Raw genomic sequence first — 16904 nt, forward strand, 5'->3', positions numbered from 1 at the left:
GGCGGGGCCGCAGGGCAGATGCTGTGTTCCCAGGTGACGTGATCATCTGAGTAGAAAACCCCAAAGAATCAACAAAAAACTCCTGGAACTAGTAAGTGATGATAGCAAGGCTGAAGGATGTAGATTGTCAATTGCTTCCTATCAACTAGCAGTGAATGTACGGAATTTGAAATTCAATACACAATACCGTTTACATCAGCACCAAAAAACCCCACACTTAGGTATAAATCTAACAAAATATGTGCTGGGCCTGTATGAGGAGAACTTCTAAACTTGGATGAAGGAAACTGAAGAAGATTTAAATAAATGGAGAGAGAGTCTACATTCATGGAGAGGAAGACTCAATATGGTCAAGATGTCAGTTCCCAACATAATCCACAGATACAATGCAACCCCAATAAAAAATCCCAGCAAGTTATTTTAAGTGAATATCAAGAAATTGATTCTCAAATTTACATGGAGAGGAGGTATAAGACCCAGAACAGCCAAGGCAACATTGAAGGAGAAGGACCGAGTTGGAGGACGGACACCACCCGACTCCAGGACTTACTGTGAAGCTACAGAAACCGAGACAGTGCGGTGTCAGGGACAGAATAGACGCATAGATCAACGGACAGAACAGAGCCCAGAAACAGACCCTATAAATGCGGTCACTGATCTTTGACAAAGGATCAAAGACAACGCAATGGAGCAGAGACAAATGGTGCTGGAACAACTGACGTCCTCACAGAAGATGAATCGAGACCTCACACCCTTCACAAAAACCAACTCAAAGTGGATCAGGGACCTAAAATGAAACTGCAAGACTATGAAACTCCCAGAGGATAAGACGGGAGAAACCTAGATGACCTCAGGTTTGGAGATGAGTTTTTAGACGCAACACCAAAAGTATGATCTATGAAAGAAAGAATTGATAAGTTGGGGTTCCTTCAAATTAATGAAGTGTCTGTGAAAGCTAAGAGAATGAAAAAAGTCATAGACAGGCATAAAATATTTGCAAAACACACATCTGATAAAGGATTTGTATCCAAAATATACAAACGACTCTTAAAACTCAATCAGAAAACAAACAACCCAACTGAAAAATGGGCCCCAAATCTAAACAGACACCTTACCAAAGAAGAAGTGCAGATGGAAGTTAGGACACGAAGAGACACTCACACCATGCGCTGTAGGAAACACAAATGGAAACACCACTGCTCATCCTCCAGAATCATTAAAGTCCAGGCACTGACCACACGAATTGCTGGTGAGGACCTGGAGCTCCAGGAACCCCAATGGGAATGCAGAAGGGTGTCGCCGCTCTGGAGGACAGTATAATAGTTTCTTACAAACTCAGCACACTCTTACCATGTGATCCAGCAATCATGCGCCTTGGTATTTACACAAATGAGTTAAAACCTTATGTCCACACAAAACCCTGCACACAGATGATTATAGCAACTGTATTCATCATTGTCAAAGCTTGGAAGCAGCTAAGGTGTCCTTCAGCAGGTAAATGGATAAACTGTGGTCCATCCAGACAGTGGAATATTCTGCACTAAAAAGAAGTGAGCCATCAAGCCATGAAAAGACGTGGAGGAACCTTAGATGCGTGTGACTAAGTGAAGGAAGCCGATGTGAAAGGCTGCATCCTGTAGGATTCCAACTCTAGGATGTTCTGGAAAAGGCAAGACCATGGAGACAGTAAAAGCATCAGTGGTTGGGACTTCCCTGGCAGTCAGGTGGTTAAGACTCCGCGCTTCCAATGCAAGGGGCACGGGTTTGATCCCTGGCTGGGGAACTAAGATTTCCACAAAAAATAAATAAATAAAAAAAGTAGATACATGTCATTAGACATTTGTCCACACTCATAGACTGTATGACACTGATGGAAATTTAATGTAAACCTTGGACTTCAGTTAATGATAACGTACTGATATTGGTTCATCTATTGTAACCAATGATCGGTGCCGGTGCAAGATGTTGACAATAAGGAAACTGTGTGTGTGTTGAGGGGGGAGGGGAATAGGGATGGGGAGTACAGGAAACTCTCTGGACTCTTTGCTCAATGATCCTGTAAATTTACAACTAAAAATATTCGGTCTACTAACTTTTAAAAGCCAGCATCTCTGCAGCCATGGTGGGTGCTCCTCTGGACGGCGGGCCTCGCGCTGGGATGTGGCCTCAGGAGGCCGGGCCAGGGACGGAGGTGACACACTGAGTACGAGAGGGCGGGCTGGGCGGGCTGGGACACACGCCTGCTTGTCACCCAGGGGGAGAACCCGGTGCCTTCAGCCTGCAACTTCCCGCCAGCGTCAACCATCCGTCCTGATTCTACTGCGCCAACACGACGGGAAGCTTCCCCCAGAATTCTTACAAACAAAAGCCCCACTTTTTACTGCAAAGGGTGTTGTTGCCACCCGCAGGGAGGGGTCCCTCGGACCAGCAGAGTGAGGTCCGGGACCCGGGACGCCGGCGCGGGAGGGGGCCTGCCCGCTGGGGGTGTGCGGCGGGGCGCCAAGGAGGGAGGCGTGGGCGAGCGTGAGCGCGCGAGCAGGGGCGGCACCATCTTCAGACACCAGCTCTGGCGGCCCCGGCGACGACGGCAAAGCCCGCTAGCGACGTGGCGGACCCGCGGTCCAGCGCCGGCCAGGCCCGGGTGCGCGGCAGTCTCAGACCTTCGAGTCTGCGGCACAAGGCGCTTCGCCGAGATCCGGGAGCTCTGTTCACACGGGACTCGGCGCGAGAGGACCTCCCGGGGGAGAAAGTCCCGCCCGGGGCGCAGCGGCCTCGCTGCCCGGACCAGCGTCCGCTCCTCAGCCCTGCGGGCCTCTCCCTGCTCCGAAGGAGGGGCCCCGACGACCACCGACGCAGGGTCCTTGGAGCCCGGGAGCTCCACGGGAGGCGGGAGCCGAGGCTGCAACCCCTGCGACCCGCCCTGCGCACACCCCGTGGGCCCCCGACGGGCGGGCCCAGGCCAGGCTGCCGGGAAGAGGTGCAGACGGATGCGCGGCTGCGAAGCGGAGGACCTTGCTCCCGGACAGCGGACGACTTGTCTCGTTTAACTCTAACTTCCCACGGTCAGGCCAGGGGGCCTGCGTGGATTAGGCTGAGAACAGCTAAGCGCGGCCCCGGGGCTCCTGCAGGCGTGGGGGGGGGCGGGGATGCGGTGGTCCCACGCACTCCGGGCGGCCTGTCCTCAGAGGCGGCCACCGCGGGCACGGGGTTGGGGCCAGGCCTCCTCTGAGGGCAGGCCGTCCGGGCAGCCGGCCTCCTTTCCGCTCCTCTCCTGGCCGCCTCGGGCCCCCCTCCCCCGAGACTCCGTGGCCACGGGCCACGGGCACGGCTCAGGACAGCAAGGACTTGCAGCCTGTGGCTTGGGAGGGCGCTCACGCCATCTGCCTTCCGGACATGTTCAGCTCATTAACACTAAAAGGAATCTCCAGATCGTGAGAAAACCAGGATTGTAAATGGAAAGCCCGCCGGAGCTACTGCTGGCATGCCAGTTCCCTGGGTGCCCTTGAGGGCCAGGTGGGGGTCTGCGGGGGCTGCAGGGACAAATTCCCCTGGTCTCTGCCCCCCGCACCAGCTGGAAGAGGCCAGGGGGGCCGGGCGTGTTGGGAGGAGGGTCCCAGAGCACTGGGCCCGGGGGGCAGTCGGGTTGGACTGGCGCCCCTGGCCTGGCGAGAGGAGCCTGTCCTTGCCCTCGGGCGGCCACGTGTGCTCACCCTGCGTCGCCAGTGCCTCCCTGGGGTGCCCCGGCGGAAGGCAGAGGCGGTGCTGGGCCAGGATGTGCTCCCCTCAGGCCCCCAAGGCAGGCCGTGGGCAGGGCTTGGGGCTGAGGGCGCCCTTGCCATCGGAACGTTCCTGGTTCTAGCAAGTTAATGAGTAAAGGGTTTTGACAACAGATGCCGCATTCTCCATCCAGGGCCTTCTCAGAAGCTTAAAACTGCCCTCCTTTTGTAGTGTGTCCCCAGGAAGGTAGGCTGTATGGGGTCGAGGGGGAATGAGGGGAGAGGGCTGGGCCCTCACAGCCTGCACGTGGGTGTGTGCCCACAGGCCCCACCTCACACGCTCACCCCTGAGCCCTGCTCTGTTCACTAATTATATTGCTAAATGGCGGTCACGTGATCCCCCCTCCCAAATCCTAGCAACACTGTACTGGAGACCCCAGCACCGAAAGGGTCACCTAACAGCCGGGGTTTGAGGGGCACCTGCGTGGGGCCAACACCAGGTCACAGAGAGGTCACTCCTCACACTCCTGGCCGGCTCCGTGCAACACCCTCTCCAGCTGGGAACTCACTGGGTAAAAGCCAGCACCTTGCTGAGTCCACAGAATCGTTCCCACCCCAGGACAGGTGGGAACTGGGAGGCTGCAGGCAACAGGTGTGTGGGGGGCAGGACTGCCCAGTCCCCCCCTTACCCGGCATTAAAGGACCCTGGCCCCTGCCCTTGCTGGTGCCACGAGGTCCTGGCTCCCACCATCCACCTCAGACTTAGTGTCTGTAGTTACTGTGTGATTGTCTTGGCATTTTCGTTTTCATCCAACTATTGTGCGTTGACCTCTTATTAAGGCCGGGTGCTGTGCAGGGTAACTACAGTGTTCACAGAATGTCCACCCGGCACCTTCTAAGCACCTGTTTAAGTCTGCACCCGAGGGAGATGCTGAACCTGGCCGTGTCCCTGCCGAGGAGGCTGAGGGGTCCGAGGGGACAGCAGCTTGCCCACAGCAAGGCCATCACAAGTCCTCTTAGACGCAGTGGCAGGCCAGGCAGGTGCCAGGGTGTGGGGGGCCCTGGGGCGTCCGCAGATCCTGTGAGGTTGCAGGCAGCCTCCAGGAGCCCAGCCGGGCGGCGCGTGCTCAGGACAGCGACCGTCTGCTTCCGCCTGCTGCCCGCCCGGGAGACCCACAGGCTTGGGCCTGGCCCCTGCCTCACCCCAGAAGCTCTGATTCGAGATGTTGGGGCCGACGACCCCCAGGGGACTGAACCGGACTGAGAACCGGGGGTCTCGCCAGGCTTCCCAGAAGCTGATGAGAGTCTGAGGCCGGCGACACGCCCACCCCAGGCTACTGGGCAGCCGGTCTCCGTCCGGATTGTCAACTGAAGGAGGAGAAGGAAGGTTTCGCTGCCTCAGGAGGCGGAAGGGTTAGGTTTGGGGTTAGCAGCCACGTGTGGGGGTGCTCTGGCACGTTCTGCTCGGTTACTGAGCTACTGCTGGTGCTGCCTGGGGGCGACGCTGCCTTCCGGAGAGCCTGGCCTCCGAACGGGCCTGTGCAAAGTAGCGGGAGGGAGGCTGCACCCCTCCCACCCCCGCCCCCAGGCAGCGCTGAGGAGGCCTGCTCTGGGGCCCTGCCCTGGGGGTGCCTGGCGGCTTCTCCAGCAGAAAGGCCTCTGTGACCCCAGGATACAGCTCTCAGGGGGCCAAGGCTCTTCGCAGCTGCGCCCCTGGGAGCCCGGCTTCTCCTGCTGGAGTGGGGCCCGGGAGCCTCCTCACGGCCCCGTGCGCCCCCGCTGTGTGGGGCGAGGCCGATGTGAACACTCGCCAGAGCCCCAGGCCTGTCTCACCCACTCCTCACAGACCCTGGTAGGGAGAGTGTGACCCAGAGGCACATGAGGGGACCTCAGGTCCCCAGCATCCACGGCCACTTGGGGACTAGATCTTAGTGCCACGGGTGAAACCCTCAACCCACGGGCACCAGCACACGCACGCAGGCGCGAGGGCCTCCCGGGCGGCCCTGCCTCGGTGGGTCCACACCGAGCAGCAGGCAGGGGGGCACCGCACCGGCACCCAGCACGTGAGGGCCACGTGCCAAGGGAAGCAGGCTGGGAGGCTGCAGGCCCGTGTTCGCTGTGCCCCAACGTCTAGGGCCCGCTAAACCTTAGCAGAAACAGAGCCCTGCGAGCTGGCGGTTTCCACCCTTTGTGCGATTCCAAGAGCTGTGAGAAGCAGCCATTTCCAGCTTTCACATTCGGCCTTTCCCAGCTGAGAACTCAAAACCAGTTGGACTTTGGCAAGAGAGCTCTGCAGGTGGTGAACTCATCGCAGTCTTCCTGTGTACCCAGGAGGAAACGGGGCCTGACCCTCCCCCTCCAGCCTGCGGCCTCTCCGCGAGCACCGGGTGGGCCCTGGAGGACCCCGGTCTGCCCCCAGCCCCGGAGGCTGGAGGTCCAGGCTCACAGGACGCCCTCCCGAGCCGACACCTGGCCACCCCGCCAGGGCCACAGCTGTGCCGGAAGCAGAGGGTTCAACCGGGGGCCTGTGATGACTCAGCTCAACACCCCCCCAAGTCCACACCCTCCAGCCTGTCCCACATCTCCACCGTCCGGCCCTGACCACCCCCCACCGTGGCTCCGGTGGCCCTGACACCTTCCCCACCCGCCAGCGCTGGGGCCCCGTGGCTGGCATCTCCGCCTGGACCACCTCCCCCAGCCCCTCTTGCTCTGCCGGCCCCTCCCTTTGCGGCCCATCTCGACTGCCCCCCAGGGGGGAAGCCGGCACCCTGGCCACCACCTGACCCCTCAGCCTGGACTCTGAACCCCTGTGTCCAGCAAACCCTGGGGCCTCTCCATTCATTCTAGAACCGATGTGTGAACACTCAGGTCACAGATGTGGGCCTGAGATGCAGCCAGCTCCAAGGAAAGACCCCATGACCTCAAGGTGCCGCCCGGGGCCTTGCAGTGGGACCTCAGCCCCAGCCCCACAGGCGGCTCAGGCCTGGCAGAGCCGGGGTCCTGGCAGAGGCGAGGCGGCACCAGGCCCCTCCCTGTCCTGGGACACTGGAGGCGCAGAGGCCGGAGCGACACTGCCTAGCTGGGCCCTCCGTGCTCAGACACCTCGTTCGGAGTCTCCGGAAGGCAGACCTGGATCTCCCTTCCGATCCTCCAGCAGGTACGCACCGTTTTTCCGGCTTGTCTGTTCTGAACACGCTTATGGGAAGAATCTTACAAAATCAGAGGGAGTTTGCAAACATTACAAACCACCACGGGGCAGCTCAGCTCAGGGGGTGATGGGTCCGACCCACCCTCATCTCTCCCTTGGGGTCCTGTCCCTCCCGGAGGGGTCTAGGGTGCTCGGCCCAGAAGCCTCTGAGGCCCCACTTCGCTGGGACGCGTGTGGTCGGTGGACCCGCTGGCCCCTCACCTGCCACCCCTCTCCTGGGTGGCCTCCTCAGCTGCCCCGCAAACATGCCCCCATATGGCCACCTCAGGGCCTCTGCAGGGCCGTCTGGACCCTGGAAATGTCCCCCTAACCCTCAGGGCTCACTCCTTCCCACCTGCGCTATTCTCTTCTTTCCCTGTTCTGCCAGGACTTGACGCCATGCATCCTGCGGCTGGACTCGCCTGCTCCCGGGGGCGTGACACACCCCGAGGAGGTCTGGGTCTGTTTCATTGGAAGCCGTGTCCTCGTGGCCTGCAGCGGTGCCAGGCACGTGGCAGCATTAATGTTTGTGAGGTGAATGTTCAACTAGCGCTCAGAGCTGTGGCTGCTAAAAATCAAGCATTTTGGCTGCGCTAATACAATAAATCAAACGTTGGAGCCCAGATGTCGTACTGTGCCGGGGATACTGCGTGGCTGGGGCCCGAGTCCAGGCTCTGCCCAGGGGGCCCGCGAGCCGGCGTGCAGGCGTCTGTCTGCGGCCCGCGAGTGGGGACCCGCGGGCCTGTTCTGCCCTGTCTTGCTCCAGAAGGCAGGACTGGGGGTGAACTGACCGAATCAGCTCGTCAGGGAGCTGCTTCAGGCCAGGCCTCGCGCGGGCGAGCTCTCCCCACCTCAGACCTACAGCCCGCGGTGCTCCAAGCTGATGCGGCCTTGCCCTCGGCGTGGGGCGGTCACCGGGTGTGCGTGTGTGGCAATTCCGGCCGAGAACCTGGCTGAGGAGCTTCACGTCTCGAGGGTTTGCACGAAGCTCACACCGCCGTGGAGTGTCCATCCCTTCACCCACTCACGCGCCTGCCCAGCTACCCGTCTAGCGGCCCGTCCGCCGAGCACACACATCTGCACGCACACCTGCAGGAGCGCCGCCGGGGCAGGCCGGCCTCCAGGCACTGGGAAGCGCAGGAACGGACAGACACAGCCCCCGCCTCTGCAGAGCTGACCTGGTTGAACCCAGACCCCAGTGTCGAGGGGGGCGACCTCAAGACCCCAGTGCGCTGGAGGGTTCTGAGCTCAGAAGAGGAGGGGGGAGAGATGCTGGTGGGTGGGGCTCCTGGCCTGGCCGCAGGGGTGACGGGGGGTAGCGGCTGGGCTTCAGCTAGAACCCAGGGAAGCCGGCAGGGCCACAGCCTCGCACCCACGGGGCCTTGCTGCTCCCGTGCCCGGCGCTCCTTGGGCCTCTGCCACCCCGCCAGTCCCCTGCCCATCCCCCCCACTAATAGTGTGCCTCCCTCATCCCCACCCGGCTCACAGGCCCCTGGAGCTCAACTCCCCGAGTCTGATGGGCTCTGTAGGCAGGGCTGGATGGGGAGGGCCTCTGCAGGCACCTGGGTTCCGCCAGCACCCCTCTTCCCCCTGCCCCGGGCAGACAGAGAAGACAGACTTCACAGTATGAAGAAGGGATGGAGAAGGGGCAGGAGACACTGAGCGAGGTCAGGAAGGAGGGCGGGGGCTGGCTGGGAGCAAAGGTGCAGGGGTGGGGTGGGCAGAAAGCCACCCCAGTGAAGCAGACATCACGCCAGGAAAGCACCCAGGTGCCTCCAAGGTTTCCTGGTGCAGGGGACGGGCCCCAGCTGTGCCCACCTCAGCCCAGGGAGGTCACCACCCACTCTGGGCTCCAGCGCAGAGAGGGCTGGAGGAGGCCCTTCTCAGAGGGAAGGCAGGAGGAGTGGAGGGGGCCCAGGACCACCAGCCCTGACCTGGTCCACTGCACACTGAGCCCCCTGCCCCACTCTGCCACACACTCCTGGTAAAACTTGCTGTCAGAAGGGACTCGGACGCTGGGAAGAAATAAACGTGAGGCTGACCAGGCGCCGGACTGGGAGAGCCCAGCGGCAGGTGTCAGGGACCTTTGGGACTTGCAGTCTTGGGAACACTGCCGTGATTCTCTTGGATCCTCTTGCGGGAATTGGCTGGATGGGAAAATCCCTGGAGAGTTCCTTCTGCCAAGCAGGCAGGACTGGGGCTATCAGCACTTCCCAACCTTTGCCCCTCTTCCTCAGGATACTCCAGAGAGGTACCTTAGCTCCAAATGCAGTGGATTGTTTTACAGCCCGTGGCTAATTCTCCCACGGGCAGTTCCTGACAAATGAGACTTTACACTTTCAGCACAGAATGTCCCTCCCATAGAGACTCTTGGGAGAGGCCTTGGTTCCAAGACCTTGGATGATGGGTCTTGACTCCATCTGTCCTGCCAGGCTTGGGGTCCACTAGGGCCCACTGATTCGTCTACTCCTGGGAGGATGGGGTCCACCGAGGACTCCCGCTGCTCACCCTGCCTTTTTAGGTCATCCTTGTTCTCCAGATCCTCTCATGCATTCTTTCGAGCAGTGTAAGGGAAATTCAGTGGGAACGGGGAGAAGAGCATGGTGGAGGGCGCCGGGGAGCCCACAGGAAAGAGGGACAGGGGTTGGGTGCAGCGATGGGGGTTCTGGTCTTAGGACCAGAGCACACGAAGCGAAAACCACAAGCTTCCAGTGTCAACCCAAGGAGGTAAACATTGCCCACCACTCCCCGACAGCCTGGGAGCACAACCCAGGGCAGACACCCAGCACCCGAACTTCAGAGAAATCCACCGACGCGGCAGGTGCTCTGGACAGAAGCCATGGGTGTCCCAGCACCTGGGGGCTGTGCCCCTCCCCTGGCAAGGGCTGGGACTGGACCAGAGGAGAAGCCACAGTGGAAGCGCTTTGCAAGTGACAGGAATCGGGGTCTAGGGGCCTGGAGAGCAGAGTCTGACCTGATAAGGCAGCTGCCGACAACGTCCGGCAGAACAGAGCGTGACCCCAAGGCTGAGCTGCAGCTGGAGCACAGGTGGGAAAAGGGACCCGCGTCTACAGGAGCCAAGGTGCTGCAGTCTCGGAGGGGCAGAGCGGGTAAAGTGTGCAGATAGGGTCTGCCAGCCCACTGGTGTGCACGCGTGACCCCAGAGGCCCTGGCTACTCCTCAGGGTGCCCGGGGGACTGTGTCCGGCTTCTGCTGGTTAGGAAGGACACCCCCCGCCTCCGCCGGGGTCTCTTCCTCCAAGACTGGGTGAAGAGGGAGGGGGTGACCAAGCATGGAGCAGGACCACTTGCAAAACCCCAGGGGCCATGGGGGAGGGGCCGAGGGTCTCAGAGGGCCACGGCTGCTGGGCACGCCTGGGCCAGCGCCACCCACCGCAGCTGCTGCCTTCCCTGAATCCGGGGGGACCCATGGGCTCCGGGTTCTTCCCGAAGTGTTCCTGCTGGGGTGTGGGGGCAGCCCCCTCCCTCCTTGGGGGTGGGATCTGGGCGGGGGCCGCCCTCTTAGAGACAGAGGAGACGGAGAGGGAGAGGAGAAACAGCAGAGACGGCGAGCTCCGCCTGCCCCTCTGGCTCCCCAGCTCAGAAGCCAAGTCACCACGTCCAGCAGCTCCGGCCAGAAGTCAGCGGCGCCCTCAACCCACCGGCTCGGCGCCAGAGCACGACAAACGGGGTCTCCCTTGCGGCCTCCAGGAGCACCTACCCTGGTCACCCACCACCTCCAGGCTCTGTCTGCAGAAGCTGCCTGGGTCTCCACCCTCAGGTGGGCCCCACCCAGTGCTGCCACAGCTTCGCGATGCCGCACGGCCGAAGTGCGCCCACTGAGCCCACTAGGCGTTGGCCCCAAAGGGGGCCGGAGGAGACAGGACAGGATGAGGGAGAGAGAGTCCAACCGGGGCCAAGGCCCAGACTCATCCTGGTGGGAGCTGAGCGGCTGCAGACTTGAGGCGCCCCGCGGAGCACACATCCCACGCGCGGCCCCGGCTTTCCCCACGCACCCAGGGGCAGACACCGCCCCACCCGCTGCAGGAGAGCCCTCAACCTCGGCCCTGCAGCCTCAGCCAGGAGCTGCGCGCCAGCTCCCGGCCTGGCTTCATCCCCTTCTGCGTTTCCTGACGATGCAACAGCAGGGAGGGACCCGGGCAGGCCCGAATGCACCCGCGAAGAGGGGCCTGGGGTCTCGGGGGTCTGAGCGCTCGGCAGCCACACCTGCTCCTCATCTCTGTCTGAGCTGCGGGGAGACGTCTGTGCAGAGACACCTGGTGCGCTAGAGGCGGGGGCCCCGGGCACCAGACAGATACTTGGAGGTGCTGGGCTGCGGCGGGGAGGCCTAGGGTGGGGCCCCGAGGTATATGGTGAAGGGGCAGCCGAGGGGCAACAGGGACAGGACAGGGCAGAAGGGGATGGGGGGTGCCGCAGGGAAGGGCAAAGAGGCGGGGTCACGTGAAGCCCATGCTGAGCCGCCCGGAGGGCCTTGGGGACCTGGGCAGGGTCAGTGCAGTGGGTTCCAGAGGACAGGGGCGTGGCTGGGAGGGGGCTGGGCCTGGGGAGGGTCCCAGCTTACTTTCTGAGATGGGAGAACAGAGTCTCTCCGCTGTGCAGCCTGTTCACGGGCAAGACCCTCTGCCGTCACAGCAGGAGCCTCCAAATGCAGGACAGCGTGGGCAGCGTCGGGGCCAGGCCTGGCCCGGGGCAGGAGGGCACTCCCAGGCCAGCCAGGCCGGCCCCGTGGGTCTTCTCTCCGGGGTCCTCTTCATGTTCCCTTACAGCCCCCCACCGAGCCTCTACCCAAGCTGGCCCCCCTTCCCCTTCCCCCTCGGATGGGGCCAGCAGCCCCAGGGGAGGCGGAGCTACTGAAGTGGCGGCAGGAAAACACATTCTGGGCCCATCCTGCCCACGAGAGGCGGAGCTGGTGGGAGCAGCCCCCCCCCCCCCGCAAGAAGGTCCCCTCTGGAGGAGACGAGCGCTCAGGAGACCTCGGGGCAGGCTCTTCCTGGGTGAATAACAGACACTGGACCTCCAGGTGCAGGACCTGGGGCTGGGCTTGCACAGTAAAGACAGGGGGGCTCCAGGTCCCAGGTGGGGACCCCCGGAGTGTCACGGGTCCACCCTGCACGTATCCTGACCGTGGTTTCACAGAAGAGAGAAGGGGGCTGAGGAGGAGTCCCCCGCTCTGCCCCAGAAACTGGTCAGCTCCCAGGGGAGCCTCAGGACGGGGTGCTGCTCCTAGAGCCCCAGGGTGAGGCTGGACCTGCCCCGTAAGTGACCAGCAGAAAGTGGCCAGTGTCGGCAAGTCCCCTGCGGCAGAGACGTCCAGAGGAGACACAGCACGTGAGACCCCATCTTGGTGCCGACATTTCACTGCTGACGTCACAACCCCCAACAAAAAAGCCAAGGAGTGGAGGGCAGGCAGGGCCCAGGAACTAAACAGACACCGGAGGGAAAAGGGGGAGGCAGAGGGGTCGGAGAGCTTTTAAAGAAACAGAACAAAACGAGAGACTTAAAGGGAGGTCGCTGGCACATGAGGACACATGGCAGGCAGGGCTGAAGGAGAAACAAGCTGTAACCAGCCGCCAAGGAACACCAGGAACCCCCAAAGCCAGGTCCAAAGTCCTCTGACCGACTCTGCCCAGCGCCTGCCCCTCCTGGTCCTGCTGAGGAGGTCAGCAGCCCCCGGCCCCTCCCCATTCCAAAACCTCTGCTGACCCATCCCTGTCTGGCTGTTCCGTGGCGAGGGGGGAGCCCTCAGACCCCCTCACAGGGTTTCCCCCGCTCCACCTACTAATTACGCCTGCCCTCACACCTCCGCCACCTCGGGGAAGACCCTCCCTGGTGTTGATCAACACGTTGAAACTTTGGTCCTCAGAGGCTCTTAAGAAAGCTGACCTTCCTGTCACCTTGCCCGGGAGTTACCTGCAATTCCCACTTTGCTGGTTCAGTGGAGCAAGTCAGGAGAAGAGAAATCTGACAGACCAGGATTTTTAGAAGAGAAACACTGTCAGTGGAAAACTTGCTCCTATAAATAGGACTGTACTGGGTTTCATCTCGGTGACACCATTTTTCTTTCTGCACTGGGGACGGAGTGCCCCAGCGCTTGAAGGCAGGGACATTCCCTCTCCTGCACCAACAGCCCCGACAAGCCCGACGGACAGAAAACCTGGCTGCGGGAGCCCCAGCGCGGAGCAGTCCGCGACGTCTGCTGGCCTGGATGGGGCAGAGGGAGTCCCGACCGCGGAGACCCGGGGACCCGGGGACCCGGGGACTCAGGAGGCTGCGCCGCCCGGCCGGGACCGGGTAACCCTCGGCCACGAGCACTGCCACTCCGGGCCCGGCCAGGCTCGCAGTCCCCGAGCCTCGCCCTGAGCGACCCAGGGCCGAATCCCCGGGGCTGGCCGCGGCGCTCCCCGACGGGACCGCCGGGCAACCGGCCTTGGACGCGCCCCTTCCACAGGGAAGAGCCCGGACCCGGCGGAGCCCGTGAAGAAGGCGGCGCAGGCAGCCGGCTCTGTCGGCTGGGGGCGCAGGAAGGGACCCGCAGACCCCGCGGGTGGGCGGAGGGGAAGTCGCGGCGGGGCCAGGAACCCGCGCCCAAGGAGCCCGAGCCGGCTTACCGATCTTGGCCAAGCTGGCCACGAGGATCCAGAGCGCGATGATGTACGGGTCCTGGACGTGGTGCCATTTGAAGGTGACCACCTGGAAGCCCTGGCTCTCCCCGTGCGCGCCGCCAGGCTTCTCCTCGACGCCCTGCGCCCGCGGCAGCTCGCCCAGCGCCAGCAGCACCAGCAGCAGCCCCCAACCGGGGCCCGGGGCCCCGCGCCCCGGCATCGCCGCCACCGCTCAGCGCCCTGCCCAGATGCTCAGGTCGCGAGAGACCTGCTGCGCCCTGAGGGACGTGCCGCGCCGGGGCCGCCGGACCAGCGGGGCCGGCGGGACTCGCGTTGGGCGGCGCGGAGCCGAGTGCGCTCTGGGTGAGGGCTGCTGTCCCGGTCCCCGCCCGCCAGGGTGGCCTTTAATCCGGTGCCCCCCTCCCTCCCCGGGGCGGAGCCTTCCCGCCCGCGCCGCGCGCACGAGAGCGCAGCCGGAGTCGCCTGCTTTCGGCCCGCCCGCCGGCGTGCGGCGCACGCCCGCCGGGCCGCCAGACCTCGCCTCCCACCGCCGCGCCCCGGGAACCTCATCTTCTACTCACGCCGGCCTGCCCCCTCCCCGCCCCGCGCGCTCTCCGTCCCGCCCTCTCTGGCGCCCGGGGCGGGAGGGCGCAGGCCCGGGCGACCGCCTCCCTTGGGGGCAGAGGGCAGCGCCGGGGTCCCTGCGGTCTCAACCGCCGGGTGTGGGCGTCGGTGCGTCGGGCGCCCCTTGGCTCCACTCCTGAGTTGCCTGGGGCCGCTGTGGGCACACTCACCCGGAGGCGCTCCTTGTCCCTAAAGGCGGGGGCCTGGGACTGCGCCGAACCCACTAGAAGCCTGCGGGTCGGAAGGGGCCAGGCCTTAAGGCCCCTGCCGTGTCTCCGCCTGGAGCCTGCATTTCCTGACAGGGTCAGCAACTTGTCAGAAGCCAGCGCCTCCCCACGGCGCCTTGGTGGGGGAGACTCCAAGTCCCTCTGCCCTCCCCCATCCAGGGCTGCCCCTGCTCCTTTCATGAGGGGCCCCTCCCCTCCGACCTGGGAGCCCGGCACCCCCGCCCCCACAGACCTTCAGCAAGGGGACTCCCGGCCCTTTCTCCCCAGGGCTTGGCCGGGGCTCCACGTCCAGGCCTCGACCTGCTCTTGCTTGTGCTGCCAGCTAGATGCTCACCTGGGCCCCGGCTGAGGCCAACACAGCGCTCATTTCCTCCCAGGCCCACACTGCAGCCTCAGTACCTACCGGGCAAACCCTCTTCCGGCGTTTCTGCCCCAGGCCTAGGAGGCAGGCGCCCTGCTCCGACCCCCCGGCATACCTGTCCGCTGCACCTTCAGAACCCACACGAAACCTGGCCCCTGCTCAGCACCTGTGCCCACCACGCAGCTGCTCAGAGCCTCCCTCCCGCCCCCTTCACCTGCCCTGCCGGCCGCCTAGGGACCCTCCTACTTAGAGGAAAGGACTCCGCTCCCTCCCTGACCTCCTTGGAGACCCTTTCTGGGTCTCCTTCCCTGAGGTGTTGCCTTCTCCCACCACAGCTGATCGCATCTCACAGTTGTGACACGCGGGCTCCCTCCTCCAGGCTTCCGGCCAGGCCTGCCCTCCCCGTGGGAAGATCGTTCCATGAATGAGGGGCTCCACGAAGCCCGTGAGGCTCCTGGATGCCTCCCCAGTTCCTGACACACTGCCTGACCCACAGAGCACCCAGGAGACACTGGTTGGATGGACAGACAGATGGGTTGGTGGGCAGGTGGGTGGGGACGTGGGCGGGTGCATCTTCTAGTATCTGAGTCTGTGTCGGAGTCCCAGGAGGCCTGAGCAGTATGACTGTTCCTCGGGTTTTCTCCCCGGTTTCTTGCTGATGGGAAGTGGCCACCAGTGGTGTAGTGGAGAGAGAGCGGGTTCAGATCCTGCTCCACTGGGCGGCTTGACTGGGCGGCTGAGCTCTGAGTTGGGGGGGGTGGAGCTAGGTGACCATTTGGGCAGATGCTGCCGAGGGGTCCAGTCCTCACTGGGTGTCCTTCGAGGACTTTCTGCTGTGAGGTAGCCCAGGGGTCCTCAGTAGGGGGAGGAAGGTCAGCCTCAAGGGTCGCTGTCGGGGGCTAGACTGAGCTGAGCACAGGGTCTGGCACACGGCGCCCAGCACCAGGGGTGCAGCCCGGTGCAGTGGGCTGTGGTGGGCTCAGCCGTGTCCATGTTTCTGTCCGCAGCCCCATCCTCAGCCCCCTGTCCCGGAGACAGAGCCATCAGACACGCTTGGGGTACCTCTGGCCCAGCACACGCCCCTGTCCCTTTGTCAGGGCTCCTGAGCAAAGCCTTTCGGAAGAGTGGCCTCTGTGGAGCGCCCTCACATTGCACAGGCCAGCCACATCCCCACCCGAACAGTGTGTGCTGCGCTGCCTGCCCAGTGACCCTCTGCTCATGTCACCCTCTGGGGCTTTCACCAAGAGCCCGTCCTGAGAACTCATGGCATTTCTCCTGCGTGGGAATGCTTCTGAGACCCAAGAAGCCGTTCAAAGGGCAGCAGAGCACAGCGTTACCCTGTGGACACACGGGTTCAGAAGGAATGTGATGCCATCGTTGGCCGCTGGATGGGGTGCTGCAGAGGAGACCACAGGATGCCCAAGGACAAGGGGACGGGAAGCCCAAAGCCCCTGCAGAGGCACGGGTGAGCAGCTGGGGCACCTCACACGGGAAGCAGAGCTCGGGTGAGAAGCCTGGCTGTTTGGCTGGATCTGTGGGCATCTGTAGGATGAAAGCATCTCCGGGGCAGATGGTCAGGAACGGTGCGGAGGCCAGCCTGCCCTGTGAGCCTAGTCAGCGTAGGGGTGTGGAATGTGCACTGTTCCTTCCCTTCTGACACCCACGCCCAGCTGCTGGCGCCTCCCCTCGACCACTTCTCCACACTGTCGCCCCCGTGGGCTGGGGCTGTAGGTGGGCGTGCAGCCTGCATGACCTGCTTGCTTCCACGTGGGGTGTGATTTTAGGCAGGGCTGCAGTGACTCCACTCCAAGGCTGCCCTCCACACCAGGACACACCTGCAAGGCCAAATGTACCCAGAGGGCGGTGTGCGCTTGGGCAGGGGGGTTGGCAGGGCATGTTGGGAAGTGTCCTCAGGACCCTGAGAACTGCGCCACTCACAGTGGCCATCAGGCAGCCATGAGCCTCCCCTCTCTGCCCCCTGCCCCCACTCCCCTCCCCTCCCCCTTGGCCTGGATCACCTGTGGGTTTGCCTGCACACAGACGCTTGTGCTGCCAGAACACAGCACCACAGACGGGAGAGCTTAAACAACAGAGATCTATTTTGTCACAGAACTGGAGGCTGCCAGCCCAAGGTCAAGGCTTGACAGAGTCCTGGGTCTGGTGAGAG

The 16904-nt window shown here is 63.0% G+C and overlaps 1 protein-coding gene across 2 annotated transcripts in view; it reads right to left on the reverse strand.

The window, feature by feature from the left end:
- Window positions 1-13905, reverse strand: part of SLC9A3 (solute carrier family 9 member A3) — a 39178-nt gene extending 25273 nt beyond the window's left edge. The window contains exon 1 of one of the 2 annotated variants that reach the window (XM_057540096.1): window positions 13532-13903. In XM_057540096.1, the coding sequence (XP_057396079.1) occupies window positions 13532-13745 (214 nt within the window). In that variant the 5' untranslated portion in view covers window positions 13746-13903. Of the gene's footprint in view, window positions 1-13531 lie in introns of both variants that reach the window. The other variant, XM_007191660.2, reaches the window with a different exon arrangement.
- Between the last annotated feature and the right edge of the window lie 2999 nt (window positions 13906-16904).

Source organism: Balaenoptera acutorostrata, chromosome 2, assembly GCF_949987535.1.
Source record: "Balaenoptera acutorostrata chromosome 2, mBalAcu1.1, whole genome shotgun sequence".
Lineage (NCBI taxonomy): Eukaryota > Metazoa > Chordata > Mammalia > Artiodactyla > Balaenopteridae > Balaenoptera > Balaenoptera acutorostrata.